The following is an 18,915-nucleotide window of genomic DNA, read 5'->3' as shown; positions in this document are numbered from 1 at the left end:
TCGTGATAAATGTGAATAATCAGCTCTCTCGCATTCTAGTGTATGATAACATCTCCTCGAGAGCCAAATTTAGTCTGAACCATCTCCCCATCCTCTCCGAGACGTTCTGACGTGAACGCCCTCAGGTGAGGTGACAAGCCAATATGATGTATATGATGAATGTAATATTACCGAGAGCTTTCAGAAGTTCATCGAAATTCTCACTGCTCTTCATTTTCCAGGTGCCGGCGAAGTTGGGAGGCATTTTGAGCTTCAGATTGTCCTGCTCTGTCTTCTCCTCTGGTCCCTCGCTACACTTGTTCTCCTTTTCTACTCTCTTTGTGATCGTCCGTTGCCTTTCTGTCTTATGTTCTCACTCACCCTGTCCCTCCCCTCTCGCCTCAACTGTCTGTCTGTCTCTCTCTCCCTCTCTCTCTCTCTCTCTCTCTCTCTCTCTCTCTCCTCAACTGTCTGTCTGTGTCTCTCCCTCTCTCTCTCTCTCGCCTCAACTGTCTGTCTGTGTCTCTCCCTCTCTCGCCTCAACTGTCTGTCTGTCTCTCTCTCTCCCTCTCCCTCTCTCTCCCTCTGTCTCTCTCGCATCTACTGTCTGTCTGTCTGTCTGTCTCTCTCTCTCTCTCTCTCCTCTCTCTCTCTCTCTCTCTCTCTCTCTCTCTCTCTCTCTCTCTCTCTCTCTCTCTCTCTCTCTCTCTCTCTCTCTCTCTCTCTCTCTCTCTCTCTCCCGCCCCACTGGCAGAGCTGCTGTCTCACCGTTCAGACTGCAGCATCAAGCAACCTGTTCCAGCATCAGCCACAAAAGCATCCACTAATGTTTCCCTCTCATCCCTCAGCAGTAAATCACTCTGTGTTGTGGGTGTGTGACGTGTGTGTGTGTGTGTGTGTTGTTTTCACTGTATTCCTGTCCTGATGTGTCCAGTGATCCGTGACACGCACTCAAGCTGTGATTTCTAACACTTGTGTTTGTGTAGAAGCGCCTCCGCACAGGTGACAGGTTTCACTCGGGTTGTCCGACTGCATTGCAACTTCAGATTTGTATCAGTCCGTCTGGAGTTTAATTGAGCCAGTTGATATTATGCCAAAGTTTGACTTCATATGCTTTGTGAGTATTTTTGCCTTATTTTCCTGTTAAAATACCTTAAAACAAGTAAAATTTTCTTGATAAGCAATATTGATTTTTTTTTTTTTTTTTTAGATATGTATCTTTAATATTAAGGGACATTAATACAAAATAAGGGGTATTTTGTCTTACAGCACTTGTAGATTTATTCACTTGATTTCTACAAAAAAGTGGAACATTCTGCCAGTGCAATGAATTTAAAGTTGGCATGAAGTGGAAAATCTGTGTCTTATTGATCGTATTGTGAACGATTCATCCGTGCATTTCTTTTTTTCTTCTTCTTTTTTTTGAGCTCGTAAAAAACAACTAAAAAACTAATTACTCTGGTGACGAATGCTGGACTTCTCCAATCGTTTAGTCCACCTAAACTCCGACCCTTTCTTACAAACTACTTTAACTTGCTGCAGAAATTATTAGGTATTTACTGGAAAAGTCTTTTTTTTTTTACATTTAGTAGCAAATAAATACACCCCCCCCACACACACACACATATATATATATATATATATACATTTTCAGTAGTCTATTTATAAATTTTAGATTAGAACAAAAAATATCATAATTAAATTTTTAAAACTAAAATTAGGGAAAAGTGTGTGTGTATATATATACATAAATCCCCCCAACCCCCCCCACCCCGCCCTTTTGCTTCTAGTATTGGGGTAGCATCTACATCAGATAAACCTTCCCACACTCATAAAAACTTGCTAAAATGGTATAATTGTAGAATTGTAATTGCATTTTTGTGTGTGTGTGTTTTTGACACAAAATATTAATTTGAGTTTTAATTGTTTTATCATATAAGAAGAACAAGAGCATGGAGTGATAGAAGACATTAACTAAAATGTTTTGAGGTTGAAGCCATCCCTAATATTTTTGAAATTATGCCAGGTTTTGATGCCATCTAAAGCAGAACTATAACATGTGACTCAAATGTCAGTCAATATTTAAAGGGTTTATTTTGCGATTAATGACCGGCTATCTTATCTTATGTAGCTACTCAACAAATTAAAAAAAAAGATATATGAGTTTAAATCATTTTATATTTTAGTAGCATAGACATTTTGTGCAAGACAAATATATTACAAAAATATATTATTATTATTATTTATTATAAAAAAAAATATATTACAATGTACAAAACAATAACTTTTGCTATAAGAGAAACATGAAACTAGCACTGCCGTCATTATGCAAAAATATTTGATCACAGAATGCTGCGGTTGACCAATCAGAATCAAGCATTTGTCAGAACAGCAAAATTAGACCAATTCCTGGACGCCTTGCATCTCATTATGTTTGCCGGACTAAAGCACAGCTACAGTCCTTCATGATGACAAAATACTTTCTGTACAAGGTCTTAATTAGGTTTGGTCACAAGCTTTGTGCTTTGTCCAGCATGAAGGTCTTTATATTTCAATTCTACCGTTTCCTGCCCTCAAAAGTACTTGAATGAAAACTCAGTTCCCACATATAAACACTCCAGTGGCCGTGAAAAGGCTTTCTTACTCATTTCTCCCTCTCTGGTTAAGTTTATTTCAGTGTATTAAGCCATGAGAAACCAGGAGCAGTCATTTTTCAGATTCAGTCTGAGAAGCTTTCGAGAGCTCGTTCTGACGCCGCACGCTGAGCTTTTCTTCTCAGAGATGGACACGAATGAACTCCACAACCTCTTAAACGCTAACTGGTTTCCAGAAGGCACGTCAAATGCTTTCTTAGAACAGTGCATCTGGAGACAAACAGCTTCTTCATCTTGAGAAACAGAACAAGCTGTTCTGCTGAGAAAATGCACTGGTTTGAGCAAACTCAAAAACATGATCAAATTAAGCACTAATTACAGCTAAACACTGATGATCATTTTAGTTGACTGTACTTACTGAGTTAGAGCACAAAAGAAATGAGCTAAAAGCAACAGACCCACATTAACCACCATACAAATGGAAAACAGATGATTGGGTTTGAGGATTTAATGGAACTCTAAAGTAAAACTGAATTTATTTTGACTAAAATGTTTTGTGGTTGAGGTCAAGTACGCCTAATATTTTCAAAATTATGCTGGGTTTTGATGCCCTCCAACTGTACATTATCTTACACGGCTACTCAACAAAATGAAAAAAAAAATAAAGAGTTTGGATATGAAACATTGATTTAAATTACTTGCATATTATATTAAAGCCTCCGCTAAGATAAATAGTCCATTAAAATGTACAATCTCCCCTGTAACAAGACAAACACCAATATTAATATTAATACTGAATTCCTCTGAGGAATGACTATATTTATTGAACAAAAAATAATTATTTTATTTCAAAATAAACAGAAAATAGTACAAACTTTGCTAAAACGACTGTTTTGAACTTAGACATTATTAAAAACTTATTACATGGCTTGGCTGAATTCCAATGTAGAATGCGGGCTTTTTCTTGATAACACACCGTTGCCATGAAAAACAGAGCGTTGCTATGGACGCGGAACGGACTATTTTCTTTAGCGGAAGCAATACAATCGTTTTTAAATCAATAAACTCCTTTTTAAATCCATATTTTGTGTCAGATTATTTATTTATTTTGTAGGTAGCTATGTGATAAGCGGGATAATATATAGCGAGGCGGTTGTTATAGCGAATAACAACCCCTTGATTCAAGACCCCTCCGCTTCCCGGTCAGCCTGTCGGTGTTGTTATTCGCTATAATAACAACCGCCTCGCTATACATGATCCCATTATGTATTTGTGTGCCTTTTGCCCCATGCATACGTCTATAAGATTTGTAAAGAAAACAAAAACTACTTTTATGATTTATTTTTACTCTGTTGCTCCATCAATGTTCAATACAAACGTATCAGTATATTTTCTGCAATCATACACTATGGGAAGAGTGAAAAGCACATTTTTCTTATCCCCGTTGTACCTTGGGCAACTATGTATACACCATGGTATATGACTATGGTAATCAAACAGTAACATGATATGGTACCACCATCTGATTCTATCACTGTGTACCGTGGTACAGTACTCTTTTGTAAGGGGGGCCAGTTCTTGTCATGCTGGAATGTGACAATATACAATTAGCCTCTCTTTGCTATAGCCATTCAACTCAGTAATAAATAATTCTAAACATCATGGGAATGTTATGGAAACTAATTTTTTTTCAAGTGCTGCAGTCTTGTATAAGCAGTTAGCAGCCATAAAATAGACCATATTTCATTCATCTAAGCCATAAAGCAGCACATTCTTCCCCTCTCTCGCTAGCGCAGTCAGATCTAGGTCAGTCGATGCTGATTTCCCTCTGTGAGGCACATTGCATCTCAAAGGGCATCAGCTGAGAAACTCTCACTGCTCCAGACATAAAAGGGCTAAAATCCCACACGGCATACGGACTACCGTCTGGCTAACTCTCTAACACAGAGGAGAGGTCTTTGATAAGACTGTTCTGTAATCTTGCAGTAGTCTCGTCTGAGTTAGTCTGTGTTTAAATGTCTTCTGCTTTTCTTTTGTGACTCATTTTTAGCGAGACAAGACAGTAGCAGCAGAAGGAACGGCTTTTGAGTTGACGTAAATCAGAACAAATATGCATTTTAAAATATCCTGTCATCAGAAACCGAATACAAAGCAATGAAAGAGGTCAATCCGACAGAGAAATTGGCTATAGACAGTTTTACTTATAGTTATTAGCCATGCAAATAAAATAATTGTTATACATGTTTTATTTTCATATTTAAATGTATTATAAATAATAAATAAATGTATTGTCTTATTATATTACTGTATCATTACTAGTATCATTTCCCCACCTGTTATTTGTATTGATGCTTTGTATATTTTTGTTTTATTTATTTACTATTAAATTGTTTATTTATTTTAAATAAATTATATATATATATATATATATATATATATTTATATATATATATATTGGTATACTATTATTGTATTACTATCACTGGTACATGTTTTTATTGATGCTTTGATAATATTGTATGTATTTAGCATTTTTTTATTGATTGATTTGTTTATAAATAACATATTAATTTATTATTACATTATATTATTTAGTTTTTATTTTAAATATTGGTACTATTATTTTATTACTGCCATATGTTATTTGATACTATTCATAATATTTAGATCTAAATAATTATAATTTTCATCGTATTGTTAAATTACAACGCGTTGTGCAGACAACTGGCTTATTTTGTTGTAAAAAAAAAATCATAATAATAATAAAAGCCTTACAATGTCACTGCTAAATACCTGAAATTATTGTTGTATTCCGCCATGTTTTTCAGTGATACGCCCTCAACTGCATAAGGAAAATCCCGAGGTTTGTATTTACGACTTTGTGGTGGCGTTCAAGTACGATCTATCCGACATCACTTGAACGGCACAGAGAGGGCGGAGTCAGACGTGTGTTCCCATGGTGCTTTGCGCGCAGGTGTCATGGCGGCTCTCTAGTCAGAATCAGTGCGGGTGTTTATTATTGTTAACAAAGCGCTTTAATTCTTCTTCTGATGTATGTAACAAATCCTAAGGATTATCTGACTTTATCGCGGACGCACTAATACCTCTTCAGGACACGTCGAAGGCTTACAGAAGCAGTTTATTTAGTCATAAGCTAAGATAAGCTAGCATCCGTGTGTATGAAGTGAGTTTGTAAACTCAGAATAACTCATAAAACGGATCACACACGCGCTTATAAACTCACAGGAGCTCTTTTCCACCACGAACAGGCTTTGAAACGAAGACTATGAGCACACAGGTGAGTTAAGCTCGAATATTTACAGGCATGTTTTATCAGTCTTATTTATCGTATGTTAATCAAATTGTATGTGATATAAATATGTGAATTGTTCTGTTTTTAGTACAGTATACTATTCAAGCAGGAGCATGGTGAGTCCACACACACAGACACATAGTTATCTGTTCTGAGTTACAGCTCAAAAATCTAGTGAGCTGTCTACCTAGGCAGCATATATGTATGATATTATACGCACAGTGTTGTTGCCCCTGCAGCTCATGAAGATGCCATCTGGACAGCGGCATGGGGTCGCAGCGAGAAGGACGGGTCAGAAACCATTGTGACCGGCTCTTTGGACGACCTGGTAAAAGTGTGGAAATGGTAAATCAATGAACAAAGTGCAACTGAAGTGTCAACGTTTTTGTCTTTGTTTCTGAGCATACGGCACTTTTCCTGATGTTTCGCAGGTCGGACGAAAAGCTGGAGCTGCAGTGGACGCTGGAGGGTCACCAGCTGGGTGTGGTGTCGGTGGACATCAGTCAGAACGGAGCAATTGCCGCCTCCAGCTCTCTTGATGCTCACATTCGACTCTGGGACCTGGAGACTGGTAAACAGATCAAGTCCATGGACGCAGGTCCAGGTGAGCTTCTCGTCACTTCGACAACACAATCCGAACTCTTCCAGTCTCAGCTTGAGGGTCAAAGACGACGCTGTTCGCGGACAGCCAATGAAAACCAAGCTGGCATTATGCAAACTGAGACTGGAATTACTGACGACTCGTTTCGGCAGTTCAGAATCCATTCTTTCTTTTAGGAGACAATAACTTTATTTGTTACCCACATACATTTTTGAAACTTCGGCTATATTTCAGCTATATTTCACTCTACCTGAAAGGTAATATTAAAAAAAAAGCATAATAGGGGCACTTAAAGTCCGCGTGAACCGGAAGTTGCAAACGACTTTTCTCCAGTGTTGTGACGCATTTCCCAGTGAAACGGAATATTGAACGGAGGGCAGGGTTTTACTCTAGCGCTCCTCCTCTCCATCTCTGCTCATAGCAGACTAACGGTTTGAGGGGAGTGGTTAAGCGTTTCCCAAACCAATTCCTCAAACCTACGTCATCAGGGAAGGTCCTCCAAAGCAGAGGGGAGGGGCATTTTCAGATTTTGATTAAAGATTACGAAGCCAAAAATTTTTTTTGTGTGGATTGACTTGCATGGATGAATTGTTCACCACAAAACGATCAATTTAAGCAAACAAAGTAAATATGGTCAATTTTGATTTCATGTGGACTTTAAAAACAACAAAAAAATTACAAACACAGCAATTTATTGAAACTTTAAAATTAAAATGAACACAGTAAATACAAACAACTATAATAGTATATAATAAAACTGGTGTGACGAACTCTTTGTTTCCCGTCTGCAGTTGACGCCTGGGCGGTCGCCTTTTCTCCTGACTCTAAATACATCGCCACTGGCAGCCATCTTGGGAAGGTCAACGTCTTCGGCGTGGAAAGCGGGAAAAAGGAGTACTCGCTGGACACCAGAGGGAAATTCATTCTGAGCATCGCCTATGTAAGAATCTTTGAGTGTCTGAAATGATTCTGCATGGGTCACGATAATCTGATAGCATTTAAAGTCAGTGGCACTAATGTTTTATTTCTGTGAAACAAAAAACAGAATATTCAGTGCACAGTGGTGCAATCATTTGATCAAAAAATACAGTAAAAAAAGTAATACTGTGAAATATTATTACAATTTAAAATAACAATTCAATATATTTTTAAAATGTAATATATTTCTGTGATGTCAAAGCTGAATTTTCAGCATCATTACTCTAATATGCCGATTTGCTGCTTAAGAAAATCCCTTATTATTATCAATGTTGAAAACATAAAAAAATTTCTTTACGGTCACTTTTAAATAAGTTAATGCATCCGTACCAAATAAACTTATTAAAAAGCTTACTGTCTCCAAACTTGTAGTGTATATCATTTTTTCCCTTCAGAATAATATGCACTGATGCATCAAACATACAAAAGATCATAGACTGTTATTTAGAGCGTTTCATTTCCTGTCTTGTTGAAATATTACATAACAAAGTTTCCACAGTCACTGAAGACTGAAAAATTAATATAAGTAAAATTCAAACAGTCTGAAATCCATGGTGAACATATTGAACATGCATGTTTTTGTTACGCTCAGCTCTTAAATATTTTGTTAGCAAGAAACGTGATTATTGAGTGTAATTGCTATTATTTTCCAGTAATCACAAACCATGAGAGAAGAAATAAAAATAATCATGGAAATTTATTGGGAAACATATAAACAAGTATCAGTTTAACGGTTTACTTTGGCGATCTGTTCAAAAAGGAACTGATTTCACAAATTACACAATCCAAATTTCACTCACAAGACGCATTAAAGTGAATATTTGAAAAAAATGCTGATTTTCCAAACAATTTACTGTTTTTCCAGGCCCTAATCTCTCTCTCTCTCTCTCTCTCTCTCTCTCTCTCTCTCTCTCTCTCTCTCTCTCTCTCTCTCTCTCTCTCTCTCTCTCTCTCTCTCTCTTACACACACACACACACACACACACACACACACAACCTCCCTCTCTCTCCTCTCTCTATCTCTCCCTCTCTCTCTCTCTCTCTCTCTCACACACACACAACCTCCCTCTCTCTCCTCTCTCTCCCTCTCTCTCTCTCTCCCTCTCTCTCTCTCTCTCTCTCTCTCTCACACACACAACCTCTCTCTCTCCCTCTCTCTCTCTCTCTCACACTCTCTCTCTCACACACACAACCTCTCTCTCTCTCTCTCTCTCACACACACAACCTCTCTCTCTCTCTCTCTCTCTCTCTCACACACACACAACCTCCCTCTCTCCCTCTCTCTCTCTCACACACACAACCTCTCTCTCTCTCTCTCTCTCTCTCTCCCTCTCCCCCTCTCTCTCTCTCTCTCTCTCCCTCTCTCTAGAGTCCAGACGGAAAGCACTTAGCCAGCGGTGCAATTGACGGAATCATTAATATCTTTGATATTGCGACTGGGAAACTCCTGCACACGCTGGAAGGTGAAAATGTTCTCCCACATGATTCAAGCGGTCTTTAGTTTCCTCTATTAAAGCAGCGTCCGCTCTGTAGACGTTTTGTCTGTTGGTCTGCTAGATGCATTTAGAGTGATTATGGGTTACGTGAATGCGGTGGAAAAACCTGTTTGCGTCTCTGGCCGTCCCTCAAGGGCCGTAAACTGCGGCTCCTGTCACTGCGCGACTCCATTTTTCCTCTTCGTCTTCCTGCATCGCTCCATCGCTCACTCATCCCTTTCATTTGCTCCAACAAGTACAGCTGGAAATAATGTTGAATGTTAGATGTGCTTCAGTTTTTACACTACCAGCCAGTCGTTTGGAATAGAGATATTTTAATGTTTTTGAAAGAAGTTTCTTCTGCTAACCAAGGCCGCATTTATTTAATACAGTAAAAATATTAAAATATTATTACAATTCAAAATACATTTTTCTATTTTACGCTTTAAAATGTTATTTATTCCTGACGTATTCCATCATTACTCCAGTCTTCAGTGTCACATGATCCTTCAGAAATCATTATTATCAATCATCTTAATTATTTTAAACTTGTGACCAGTAGTGTGTGTTTTACTGCTTCATTACTGATTATACCACACAGTTTACATACAGAAGTCTTAAAGGTACAGTAGCCAATAAGTGGGATGAAAATAAGATGTGCTCTTTTTCCAGGTCATGCGATGCCTATCAGGTCTCTGACCTTTTCTCCAGACTCTCAGCTGCTGGTAACCGCATCAGACGATGGCTATATCAAGATTTATGACGTGTACGTTTGGATTCAAGCAGATTTACGTGTGTCTTTCACCTCCAAGCACATCTGAATCACACGTTATTGTTGTTTGTGTGTCTTACAGGCAACACGCTAACCTGGCCGGGACACTCAGCGGTCACGGGTCCTGGGTGCTGAACGTGGCCTTTTCACCTGACGACACGCACTTTGTGTCCAGGCAAGAGCTGATGCACCTCAAGTGAAGGGAAACTAGGAATCAAAATGTAGTTTGTGTGTTTCTGAATTCTTATTTGTTGCTTTTTTAGTTCGTCTGATAAGAGTGTGAAGGTGTGGGACACAAGCAGCAGATCATGTGTGAACACGTTCTTTGATCATCAGGACCAGGTGAGTGACGTTACGACGTAAGGTTCAACCGTTTAGGTTCAGTAACCCAAATTAGGGTTTTATTTCTTTGTTAAAACCCTTTATTTCTTTTTTCTTTTATATTTTTTTTAAAGAAATTTGTACTTCTATTCAACAAGGTGCATTAAATGGATCAAAATTGGCATTTAAAATATTACAAAAGAGTATTTTTTTTAAATAAATGACGTTCTTTTGAACTTTCTTTTCATCAAAGAATCCTGAAAAAAAAAGTATCATGGTTTCCATAAAATATTAATCAGCACTGATAATAATAAATGTTTCTTGAACAGCAAATCATTATATTAGAATGATTTCTGAAAGATCATGTGACACTAAAGACTGGAGTAATGATGCTGAAAATGTTCAATTATAATGTGTGTGTGTGTGTGTGTGTGTGTGTGTGTGTGTGTGTGCAGGTTTGGAGTGTGAAATACAACCCCACGGGCTCAAAAATCGTCTCTGCTGGTGATGACAGAGCCATTCACATTTACGACTGTCCGAACTGAAGCTCTGATAGCCACACCCTCTCAAGACCACAACATGCATGCAAATGATTGTTTATTTTCATTGCCATGTCAACATCTATATATGGTGATACAATTAAATGTTTTTTTTTTTTCTAAAAACTTGTTGCTGTCTGACTTGTTCAGAATTCACACATTCATTTTGACAGATGTCATTTTTACTAGGGAAGTATGATATTCATTATAGTTTAATCTCCTAATTTAAAATCAAATAAAATGTTAAAAATTCCCTGATATTTCCAGCTTTTTTACACGACTTGAGTGCAAACATGGCTGTTCTGATCAATTCGCGCCCTCTACATGCCACCAAATGTTACTGCACCACCATTAACAATTCAGAGACCTTAGTTCACACTTTTTTTTACTGTATAGCAGACATGTAAAAATAATTTTCATAACAATCCAGAGCAGAACTTGACTATTAAATGCTTTAGAGTATTTGTGAGCTACACTAGCAAAGAAATCCCAAACGTTTCCATTCTTGTGTGGTTCATTTAATTCACACCTGATTGTGACAGATTCCATTAGAAACAATCTCAGACAAAAACTACTATGGCATAATGAAGCACATTTATAAAACATATCAACTGTAAAAGCTTTGGCCCCAAAACACAATTTTTCTTAAAGTTAAAGACAAGGTATAATAAAAACACAAAATATGACAATCCAAAGAAGGTTGAATTGTCATACAGTAGAACATGATACTTTCTAACTTTTCTCACAAGGATTTTCACACTATTTAACCCTGGGTTCATAAATTTATTTACATGATTTATCCTGTTGTATTTTAACAATCATTGTATAGTGAATACACACAAAGAGCAGTTTCAAGCCAATAGGATATTTAATATATTATTAGTAAATTTGTATTCAATATAAATCTTTCCAGGCATGAATTTCACAATAAATTGCCCTATAAATTTGCATAACCATGAATATGTTACAGCAACCTTAATCAAGTCTTGCCTTATTATATATTCATGACCTTTGTACAGTCAGAAACGTCCACACGTTAACCAAATGTCTAAAGGAAAACGTTAAAAATATCAAACCGTGACGGTATGTAAACCAGCGATAAAACAGAAAATATTATCTGTTTAGTATCAGAACACAGTGAGAGTAAATGTACTTAACCAAATAATGTTAATAAGCTTGTAAATAAGAACATTTAGGGACCTTTACACACAAAGAACGCGTTTTTCCATGCCCACTGCACAAAGTTTCCATAGTTTTTCAATGTAACGCGCTACACCGCCATCTTTAACCGTCGCGCTCGCGTCTTTAACAGCGTCTCGCGCATGACGAGTCATTCCAAATATGGCGCTAAAAACGTGTTTCTAGTCAGCGCTTTTTGTTTTGTTTGTCCCACTGACATATCTCATGTTTTTAACAGCAAAAACGCATTGTGTGAACCGGCCCAAACTCAGGGTTTAAAAATGTACGGTGTGAAATCTCAAAAGCTGAATATTCAGAAAATTAAAAATTCCCCAGGGTTTCAAGTGTGAAAAGCCCATACATGGGCTGCGTCCCAAAACTTGCCTTGCTGCCTTATCAGGAAATGACTTTGAAGGCAACGTTTGCACACAAAGGGTGCCTGATTTCAGACAAACCTCTGAGGCAGTGTAAATTCAATGATCTACAGAAAAATAGAGCGAGCTTTGATGATAAGCAAATATTTCATTAATACAACAGTAATTTCTCGCTATAAATGTTGGTCAAAAACGTATATTTACACACAAACTGACCACAAACCACAACTTTCAGGTACCATCTTTATTTTTTAGCTCAATTGCCACAGAATGGAAAGCACCGGATTTTGGGATATCAAAGGCAGCGAAGGATACATCAATACTGCCTTCAAAAATGGATCAGATGAAGGTTTCTCAGGAGACAGGAAGATAAGCTAACGTTGCATTCGGACGTGTCTTGATACATTGGAAATCACCCTCCGAAGGCAGCATTTATAAGATTTCGGACGCAGCCATGTTCGTCCTAGCATGTAACAGATGTGATTATCTCACTTCCTGTCATATGAAGTGAAGGGCACTGCATGAGATTCACCAGAAAGACTCAAATTCACCATGTCAAAAGAATTTTTCACTTAAAAACCTCTGATAAACAAACACATACCAGGCGAAAAATACAAAAAAGGAGCTCCATGACACCTTGTTACAAAATACTAGTGTGGGCCAGAGTTTACAGGAACAGGTTAAAGTTCACAAAATCCACGAGAAAGGAAATAGATCTTCACATTTGAGAGTCAGTTATTGCCTGGTCCTTATAAATGGTAAAAATAATAAAAGGCATCCGTTTAAAAGGCTGAGGTATAGCGTCAGGTGAGTGTTTTCACCAGTGTCTGCTGTCCACCAGTTCAGGACGCAGACTGAGTCTCTTCAGAGTCTCGTAACCGATGACGATCATGACAGACGTGGGCAAGGAGGAAATGATGCGTGCAGAGAGACCCTTGGTGAGACCCCACGCTCCCTCTTCGGCCAGGAGCTGCTTAAACGTCTCGATCACAGACGAACGACCTTCAACCTGCAAACACACGCACAGTGTATTATCTCACAAAGCTCAAATCTATATTAATCATTCACAATAATTACATGATAAAGCATATTAAAGAGCCATATTTTGAAAGACAAGAACAGAACAGTAGAAAAAACATACGATATGATCACATTTTCATAATGATTAACTCTAATCTGAACCTGATGATGATCAACAGTGTGAACTTCATCAGTACACAGAGATTAGGTTAGTTTATAATAGAGCTCATTTGCATATAGAAGTCTTAAAGATACAGTCATTGTGAGGATCAGAAAACAGCACAAAACTTCTGAAATAGCATACATTATAAACTAACATTAACTAACATTGTAACACAGCGTGTGGACTAACATTATAAATGTTAAAATACACAAATACAAACAAATTTGTATAATTTATGTACAACTATACATAAATATTGAATTAATGAAAATGAATCCATTTTTAAATTATTTAAATAATCAGAAAATTATATATATATATATATATTTTTTTTTTTTACTTAAATGTATATGTATGTATATGAGAATCCATATATGAATATATAAAAAATACAGTCAAACCAAAATTTATTCAGACACCTTCAACATTTCTCACATTAACACGGTTTGTTCGCTATAGTTTAGAAAATGGTAATAAAATATGACAAGAACTAATCTATTTTACTGGTAGTCCACTGTATGAATCATTTTTGGGTATAATATGTCACAGTATACTTTATTTTGCTATCCTCCCTTACATAAATTAACTAAAGTGTCCTGCACCCACTAGTAAAAAATATAAAAAATTATATCTGGTGTCTGAATAATTTTTGGTTTGACTGTGTAAATATATAAAATCATTTACAAACAAAAAAAAAGAAGCAGCAAAACTTCGGTTTCTCTAAACTGCTCCTTTCTGAGAGTTCGTATCGATCCGAGCGCAAGTCCTCATCCTTTGGAAGTGCAGCAAAGTTGATTTGACAACGTCTCAGTTACAATTACAGTGTTTGAGGGGCCAATGAAGACCATTATGCAAATTTGTTAAGTAGTAAGGAAGTGAGACTGGAATTGCTGATTTATTACATACTGCATGAAAGTTAATATTGGAAAAAGCATAATAGAGGCACTTTAAAGTGACTGATTTGGCTGTGTTTGTACCTGTACTCTGGCTCGGACCACGTCCATGGGGTTGGTCAGGGTGGAGGCTGTCGCGGCAGCCATCGGTCCCGCCACGGCCTGCAGGAGGAGGTGCGGACAGTCAGCAGGGGCCAGTTTGGAGAGCTGCTCTGGAAACACACACAGTGTGTTTAAATGTTAATAGTTAAACAACAAACTGGAGTAGAAACAATTATATTACAACTACAAAGTATTATTTCCAATTATTTTCCCCATAGAGTGAAAAAGTCTGTTTAAACTTTTTAAGGCATGAATCACAACATTACAAACTTTGTCTGAAAATCAGACAAAAAGAGGTAAATTGCTTAATTGCTCTGGCCTTTTTGTTTGCTGAAACTATCTGACTGGTGGAATTTTTTCACAGCATCATGGGTAATGTAGTTTTTCACCAGGAATTCCCTTAAAAATATGTGAAAATGTGAACTGATGGCTTTAACAAAAACATAACTATTTGTCTGTCTTTAAAGGTTTAGAAGTTATTGTTAAAATATTGCACTGACAAGTTGAATTTAATGCTTTGCTATGACACTTTTAGCTTGATTTCGACTAGTCGCTGATCATGGCCTATAGAGGGCGCAACAGGATAAGAAATCTTTGAAGTCCACTTTTACGCTGTTTTTATTGTCAACACTGTTCTGTGATTATCAATAAAATAGTTCAGAAACTGAAAAGTTCTAGCATATATTTTTTAGTAACTAAAACCCACAGCTTCACTGTTATTAGAGAGACGCTGCCAGGTAGAATTAATTCACACGCAATCGCTCTCTCACTAAAACATTAATTCATATAAATATAATCTCTACTGAGCTACTTTATCTGTATCTGATTTAGGACAAAGCAGAAATCTATGACAAATATAACGACCCAAAGACAAAAAAACCTGATAAAAATAAGCTGTTATGTATCTGTGCACAAGGCAACCAGCGTTCGAGTCTCAGCTCGAGGTTCCGGCTTATTTGTTCATTAATGACATCATTGGCGACTAGTCGACGTCGATTCGACTTTAAAGGAGAACTCCGGTCAATTTTAACATTGAGCTCATTTTTTTGTACATTTGGAGTGCTGTCAATACAGAGAACAACGACAAAAATCGGTGTTGCCTACACCGAGTTATTCTATTTTTAAAATTTGCACCCTGTTGACTTCAATAGGGCAAGTACTAAACCTGCTTTTAGCCTCTTAACATCCTTGATGTGTCATTACAAGTGCCCAGCTAATGTGAGTGATTCCTTCTGAGTGACCACGAGTGAATCTGATTGCAGTAGATGTGCACGATATGTATAAAAATGATGTTATTTCAGCCAGCGCACATACCTGTATTTTCTTCCTGTTTTCGGTTGAAGTCCAAAGTAGTCGATTGCCGAGTTCACGCGCGTGATCATAGGTAACTAAACCTATGCGCGTGAACTCGGCAATCGACTACTTTGGACTTCAACCGAAAAACAGGATGTAAACAGGTATTTGCGCTGGCTTAAATAACATCATTTTTATACATATCGTGCACATCTACTGCAATCAGATTCACTCGTGTTCACTCAGAAGGAATCACTCACATTTTCTGTGCACTTGTAATGACACATCAAGGATGTTAAGAGCCTAAAAGCAGGTTTAGTACTTGCCCTATTGAAGTCAACAGGGTGCAAATTTTAAAAATAGAATAACTCGGTGTAGGCAACACCGATTTTTGTCGTTGTTCTCTGTATTGACAGCACTCCAAATGTACAAAAAAATTAGCTCAATGTTAAAATTGACCGGAGTTCTCCTTTAAGGCGAGACACTACAGGTGAATAGGGTAAAATCTTTAACTAGCAGATATCACCATGAAACTTTCCCAGTTGATTACCTACATTAAGATGAGAAAAAAATGTATTACAAGTTTTCTGTAATTTAATGTTTAAATATGCAAATTAGGCAATATCTAATTAAATATGCGCTCATTTGCATATATTTTAAAAAACAAAATCTGAGTATTGGATAAAGCCAGGTTAAAAATTATTTTTTCATCGTGTTCACATATTAGATGGGAAAAAATTACAGAGGGATTTATGGATATCTACTTTTGTTATCCTGTAAATCTGAAAATACTGTCAATAGCCTTAAAAAAATTATTTTCGCAATGTTTTTTGGAATAAAATGTTATATAAATCAGGCTAGGAATAATATATTTACAAATCCCTCTGTAAATGGCTTCATAATATAACTAGGTACAAGACTGGAAAGTTTGGTGTATATCGGTGCTACTGAAGTGGAGATTTCGGACTGGAGTATGAGAGAAAAGTCATTTTGAGAAAACGGGCTTTAAAGATTTATCATCAGCCAATGAGATTGCTTTCACGATTGGTTGCTGATAAAAAGGAAATGACCATATTTGGATCCGACAGCATTGTACAGGAGAGAGAGAGCTTTCTAATGGTGTGTGTGATGACAGGGAGCAGACAGCGATCGCGGAGCAGCGGGATGATTAAGAACGCCAACTTTTGTTGAATTTATGAGAAATCTAAAGACGCTAACAGACAAAGTTTAGTAAAATAAAGACCTAAATGTGTATTTCAGACTTTTTGTGTAAGTCTGAAAGAAGGCTGAATTGAAGACAAATATCCAAAAATCTCAAAATTGACCAGTAAAAAATGTTTTTGCCTGCCGTGTCTCGCCTTAAAGGTGCATTGCGCTAGTCTCTGAGTTTTTGCAGAACTATGCCCCCTCTGGCGACAAATGAAACTGCAAAAATTTCGACCCAAATCCCTCTTATTTATTTTACTGTACAGGATTATAGAGGCAGTCGCAGTGATCAGAGAAGGGCTCATTCAGCCCATCAGGCATTTGTTTAAGCATGTATGGGTTAGAAAAACGGGTATTTTTAACATGAAATGTTGCGCAAAGCACCTTTAATCACAAAACGTCAACTTTCAAAATGTGAAGTCGTTCAACCTCTACCGGAACCCGGCTGTTGCACTCTATTAATTGAACTTTATCTGTTTGGGTCAGGAAACCATTTCAATGCCTCACTAAATATTTATTTTCTTTACCTCCATAAAAGTGATAAAAGGGCCACCAGACGGCGCTGTTGGGTATGTAGGTGAGCAGCGACGCCACATATCCGCGATAAAACCCCCGAAATCCATCCGTGTGAAAAATCAGAACCACAATGTCTCTGGTCTGACCAAACGTGACTTTGTGTTTGGACGTGGTCATCGCCATCTTGGGTTTGAGTTTGAAGCGTGTGAGCTGACACCCCTGCCCCTGCACCATCAGCTGCTGGGACACCACGTCGATGGGCACCGTGATGCTTTGGGCCACCAGTGACGCCGCTCCGCCCGCCACCAGAGACTTGACCGTGTTGTCGGACGTGTAACAGGACACATATTTCCTTACCAACTCGTAGGTAGTGATGTAGGCCTGACCTGAGATCAGTGTGAACGAGTTGACCATGAACCCTCTGTAAAGGCCACGCGCCCCCTCGGCCTTCAGGATCTTACAGAAGGCGTCGAAGGTGCCGTTATAGAGCGACTTGCCCTTCTGCACCTGCAGTCTGGTGCGGATCAGGGTGAACGGGTAGACGGCGGCACGCGTGGTCATGGTCATGAAGACGCCCAGCGAGTAGAACTTCCTCTTGTCCAGATCCTCCCATTCGATGATCTTAAGGTTGCGCTTCTGCTGCATCATTGCGGCCGATGACCTCACACACTAAATCACACACACTCGCTCCTCTCCCGCATAACCTGAAATGACAAAATCACAACATTTCATACAAGCTGCATGTTTTGTTGCAGATCTGAAGGTACAGAGTTCGAAGGTCACGCTTGGTTATGTTCTGCAGAGATAATGTCTTGACACGTGTAAACAAAAAAAAGTGTATGATATAGAACATCTGAGATGTGAACTATGCATTTTTACAATCCATATTGATCCATATATTGCCAGTAATTTAGAGTTTTAAGGTATTCCTTGAAATTAAAAATGTAAATCCCGCAAAACTTGGAGACACTTTAACAAATCTACATTTGTGAAGGTAAAACTTGGTGACAATCAATATATTATACACAAAAATTAAATATTTTTGTTGTCCAAGAAGACTTAACAATGTGATAGTCAAAGGCAGGTATGACATGTTTTCTCTTCAACCACTCATACAATCTGTCCCAAAAGGACTTAACAATCGTACAATGAAAAACATACATTACTATTCTAATTAAACCGTTCTCGTTACTCTTCATTCCATGGATAAATGTTATTTAGCTGACTCTCTAGTACTGCACATGCGCACTACAATATACCACCTGACACCCCCGGTAAAAAAAAAAATATCGCCCGTCAGAATTACATGACACTTCATTTGACCTCGCTGACACACAGTAACTCACTCGGTTAGCTCGCCATATTTGCTGTTTCTACATCCAGCGGAGCTGCGCGGTCCAGTCATGAGATAAATCCGCTATTATGCCTCTAAAAACGGCATTTTCTGAGACCGATCTGCGGCCTGCAACTCCTGTTGTAAAGTCATGTCGATCGAACCGAACAACACTTGCTCTGCCACACTTCCGGCGCATTCTCAAACGTCACTGACAGGACGAGCGACCGCTGCTGATTGGTCATTGACACAGGAGGAGCGCTA

The 18,915-nt window shown here is 37.9% G+C and overlaps 3 protein-coding genes across 4 annotated transcripts in view; 1 reads left to right on the top strand and 2 right to left on the bottom strand.

The window, feature by feature from the left end:
- crabp1a (cellular retinoic acid binding protein 1a) overlaps window positions 1-431 on the bottom strand; it is a 12,562-nt gene extending 12,131 nt beyond the window's left edge. Inside the window, exon 1 of the mRNA XM_081355684.1 lies at window positions 172-431. Within this exon, the coding sequence (XP_081211810.1) occupies window positions 172-244 (73 nt within the window). The 5' untranslated portion in view covers window positions 245-431. The remainder of the gene's footprint in view (window positions 1-171) is intronic.
- Window positions 432-5,495: 5,064 nt separating this feature from the next.
- Window positions 5,496-10,693, top strand: skic8 (SKI8 subunit of superkiller complex). The gene is made up of 11 exons (XM_081355683.1): window positions 5,496-5,757; window positions 5,843-5,871; window positions 5,975-6,002; window positions 6,126-6,231; window positions 6,318-6,490; window positions 7,279-7,427; window positions 8,835-8,928; window positions 9,613-9,706; window positions 9,795-9,887; window positions 9,976-10,054; window positions 10,489-10,693. Exons 2-11 carry the CDS (start codon window positions 5,860-5,862, stop codon window positions 10,576-10,578), a joined length of 918 nt encoding a protein of 305 aa, XP_081211809.1. The 5' UTR covers window positions 5,496-5,757; window positions 5,843-5,859; the 3' UTR covers window positions 10,579-10,693.
- Window positions 10,694-10,844: 151 nt separating this feature from the next.
- Window positions 10,845-18,890, bottom strand: slc25a44a (solute carrier family 25 member 44a). Of its 2 annotated transcripts, none has more exons than XM_081355682.1 (4): window positions 18,665-18,890; window positions 17,330-18,022; window positions 14,286-14,413; window positions 10,845-13,134 (listed from the first exon to the last, which is right to left on the bottom strand). In XM_081355682.1, exons 2-4 carry the CDS (start codon window positions 17,964-17,966, stop codon window positions 12,943-12,945), a joined length of 957 nt encoding a protein of 318 aa, XP_081211808.1. In that variant the 5' UTR covers window positions 17,967-18,022; window positions 18,665-18,890; the 3' UTR covers window positions 10,845-12,942. The 2 variants fall into 2 exon arrangements, 1 of the variants encoding a protein (XP_081211808.1); XR_014029368.1 differs by having other exon boundaries at window positions 12,358-13,134; window positions 14,286-14,408; window positions 18,665-18,837.
- Between the last annotated feature and the right edge of the window lie 25 nt (window positions 18,891-18,915).

This window comes from Scardinius erythrophthalmus, assembly GCF_964197995.2.
Source record: "Scardinius erythrophthalmus genome assembly, chromosome: 24".
Lineage (NCBI taxonomy): Eukaryota > Metazoa > Chordata > Actinopteri > Cypriniformes > Leuciscidae > Scardinius > Scardinius erythrophthalmus.
The sequence above is the reverse complement of the archived record's forward strand: the minus strand, read 5'-3'. Positions and strand labels throughout refer to the sequence as shown.